This window comes from Eimeria mitis, genomic scaffold (assembly GCF_000499745.2).
Source record: "Eimeria mitis Houghton genomic scaffold, Emh_scaff1993, whole genome shotgun sequence".
In the NCBI taxonomy this organism is placed as follows: Eukaryota; Apicomplexa; class Conoidasida; order Eucoccidiorida; family Eimeriidae; genus Eimeria; species Eimeria mitis.
In genome coordinates this window covers 1496-4963 of record NW_013570317.1, presented here as the reverse complement: position 1 = coordinate 4963, position 3468 = coordinate 1496, and the positions used below count along the sequence as shown (strand labels likewise).

The 3468-nt window shown below is 52.8% G+C and overlaps 1 protein-coding gene across 1 annotated transcript in view; it reads right to left on the bottom strand.

The window, feature by feature from the left end:
* Positions 1-1968: 1968 nt before the first annotated feature.
* The window catches only part of EMH_0047030 (uncharacterized protein), a gene marked incomplete at both ends in the record, with an annotated part of 2403 nt that continues 903 nt past the window's right edge, over positions 1969-3468 (bottom strand). Inside the window, 3 exon segments of the mRNA XM_013496236.1 lie at positions 1969-2017; positions 2021-2489; positions 2723-3443. Of these exon segments, the coding sequence (XP_013351690.1) occupies positions 1969-2017; positions 2021-2489; positions 2723-3443 (1239 nt within the window).

Here is a 3468-nt window from a genome sequence, read left to right as displayed (position 1 = left end):
AGCGCCGACTACAGCTGTTGCTGTAGATTGCAGCAGGAAACCAGCGGTTAGAGGGAGATGAACTAGCCAACGTTGTAGTAAATCAATAAGGGTTTAGGGTTTAGGGTTTAGAGTTTCTAGAGGAAGAAGCCAATTCAAGAAAAGCTTCGGCTTCCTTGGTTTCTTGTTTGTTGTTTGTCGCCGATCAGTCGCTGCTGATCCTTCCCCTGCAAACGGGAAAGATACTCCAAAAGCAATTCCTCATGTCTGAAATTATGTTTCAACGAAATTCATGAAAGAAACAATTCACAAAAACATATTTATGTTCTGGATTCCAAACTCTGCAGGCCTGTTGTTGTACACCTCCGCATACACCTGAACGGGTCGGCTGAAACCGTCGCAGCTGCCACAGGACCCCTCAGGCAACGATCTTTGCGGCGAAGTTAAAAATTTTTTCTCTAAAAATGCTTTTAAATATCATTTATTTCATATTCCATGAAAAAATCCCAAAATTCAATAGCAGGATGTGCCCTCACGCACCGCTTCCTCCCCCCTGAAGCCAGTCTCAGTGGGAGTTGCACAGGCCGGTGACTGTTTGTTTTCTTGAATAAAGAGAGAAACAAATTCATCAAACTGTTTATAAATAAAATAAAAAGTCTACTGAAGGCACACACTCAAGAAAAGCCTTCATCTGCGGCACAAACATATTCAGTGGTTTCACTCTCCTCTTGTTTCAGTTAGGAGTTTTGTACAGTATCAGCTGTTAGAGAAGTTTACAAGCAATGCAGAACCCCTGATATATTTTCACTAGCTCTATAGAGTATCTTTGTGTTCCTCTTCTTCTGCGCTCAAAAAACATGAAAAAACAGGATGAGCTGCATATACACCTCAGCCATGAGTTGTTTGTCGTAGGTCACTTGAATCCCACTAAACTATCTTTTTTTATTCTTCATCCTCATATCACCAAGTATTGTATTATTTACCATCTATAGGGGGCCGGGGCTGAAGTGTACAGGTTTAGGTGTATTCAGGCTACGGTGTAGGGTTTTGTGTATTCTGCACTACAAGATGAATATAATATTATTTACAAGTAGCTGCACTACATAAAATAATGAAAAATAATAATAATGTCATTACTTTTATGTATGCACTGTATACACATATCTGTCCGCTTCCTATTCACGCTAACACCTCCCCACCAGATACGGTGCGCCTGCTGCTGCTGTTGCAGCAGCAGGTGCTGCTGCAGTTGCAGCAGCAGTTGCTGCTGCAGGTGCAGCAGCAGGTGCTGCTAGCGCAGCGGCAGCCGCAGCACTGCAATCAGGAGCAGTAGCTGCAGCAGCATGTGCCGCGAGAGCAGCATAGNCGCAGCGGCAGCCGCAGCACTGCAATCAGGAGCAGTAGCTGCAGCAGCATGTGCCGCGAGAGCAGCATAGAGAACAGCAGCCGCAGCAGCTTTGTGTGTGTGTTTGTTGTTTGTTTAGTGCTGGTGTTCTACCAGCTGCATGCATGCATATTCACTGTAAGTTTGTTCAGCATCGTCTTGTGTTATATTGCATGCACGAGCAGCAGCAGCAATACCATGGAAGGCACTATGCCGGCTCCAGCCAAAGACCTGTGGTTTTGCTGCTGTTCCCGGTCTCCTTCTTTTTGCTGCTGCTGCTGCTGCTGCTGCTGCACCACGGCAGCTGCAGCGGCCCCCTGAGCTGCTGCATGCAGGTGCACTGCATGTAGTGCTGACGTGTTCCCTCTTATAAACATTAAGGAGTCGAGGGAGAGACAGCTCCGATACCCACCCTTCATCTAGACACCTGGCGCACAGCACATCATCCCCTTCTGCTGCTGCTGCTTCTGCTGCTGCTGCTGCTGCTGCTGCTGCTGCGCTGCTCTCCTGGCTGCTGCTGCTGCTGTAACCTAAACCCCAGAAGGGGGGCTCCTTGCTGCGGCGCTCTAACACCCGCCGCACCTCTTCAAGAGCTTCTCCCTCATCTACAGCTGCTGCTGCTGCTGCTGCTGTTGCTGCTGCTGCTGCTGCTGCNCTTCAAGAGCTTCTCCCTCATCTACAGCTGCTGCTGCTGCTGCTGCTGTTGCTGCTGCTGCTGCTGCTGCTGCAGCTGGGGTTTCTGCTGCATGCACCGCTGGCCCGCCCCTTACCTGCTTCTCTTCTGGGGGTATATACGGCGCGGGCAGCGGCAGCAGCCGGAGAGGGGGAGAAGAAAACGAAGAAAAAGAAGAAAAAGAAGAAAAAGAAAAAGAAGATGGTGGTGGTGATACAGAACCATCAACAGCTATCAGACCAATAACACCCCGCCGCGCCAGCAGCCCCAGTGCTGCTGTCACGAGGGTCCACTCATCAGCACTTAGTTTCACTTCTGCTGCTGCTGCTGCTGCTGCAGCAGCAGCAGCAGCACCAGGTGCAGCACCAGTGCCACCAGCAGCTCCTGCTGCTGCAGTTCCTGCTGCTGCACCTGGTGCTGCTGCTGCTGCTGCTGCTGCTTCTGTTGCAGCTTCTGCTGCAGCAGCAGAAGCAGGAGGGCCGCTGGGGGAGTGATACTCCGGCCGACAGAAACGAAGGCGGCGGGAGCAGCAAGAGCAGCAGCTGCTGCTGCAGCAGCAGCAGTTGCTGCTCCCGCCGCAGCAGCAGCAGCTGGCCTGCTCTATGGAACAATGGTTACTATCCTCCGGCGTGCAGCAGCAACCCGAACGCCCGCAACGGCTGTCCCGCCGTTTGAGCTGCTGCTACTGCAGCTGCTATTGCTGCTGCTGCTACTGCTGCTGCTGCTATTGTTGCTGCTGCAATGGCTGCTATTGCTGCTGCCGCAGCTATTGTTGTTGCTGCTGCTGCTGCTGCTGCTGCGGAGTGAGTTTATTTGCTTCTCTCTGACTGCAGCTGCCGGCACAGCGACGCCTCCAACGAGCTGCACGCAGCGCTGGAATGCTAGTTGCTGCTGATCATAATCTCCCTTGGTGCTGCTGCTGCTGCTGCTGCTGCTGTTGCTGCTGCTGCTGCTGCTGCTGCTGTTGCTTGTGCTGCCGCTGCTGCTGCTGCTGCTGCTGCAGTTGCTGCTGCAGTTGCTGCTGCAGGTGCAGTCACTGGAGAGAGGAGGTATAGGGGTTTGTAGGTCCTGCAGCAGCCGCCTGGTTTGCTGCTGCTCTCTTCTTCTCTCTTCTGCTGCTATTCGCCTCACATAAGCCCTAAACCGCCGCCGCACGCCAGCAGCAGCAGAGCCCCTCTCAGGGAACGAAGGAGCTGGAGCTGCAGCTGTTGCTGCTGCAGCAGGTACTGTTGCTGCTGCTGCTGATGCTGCTGCTGTTGCTGCTGCTGCTGCGCCGCATCGACGCGCTAATAGAGGCATGCGGCAGCGGAGACAGAGGCGCTCGGATCGCCACAGAGCAGTATCTATGGAGGAGTCTTCTGCTGCAGTCTGCTGCTGCTGCTGCTGCTGCTGCTGCTGCTGCTGCTCCTGCGGTGGAGTTTTAATGAGATCG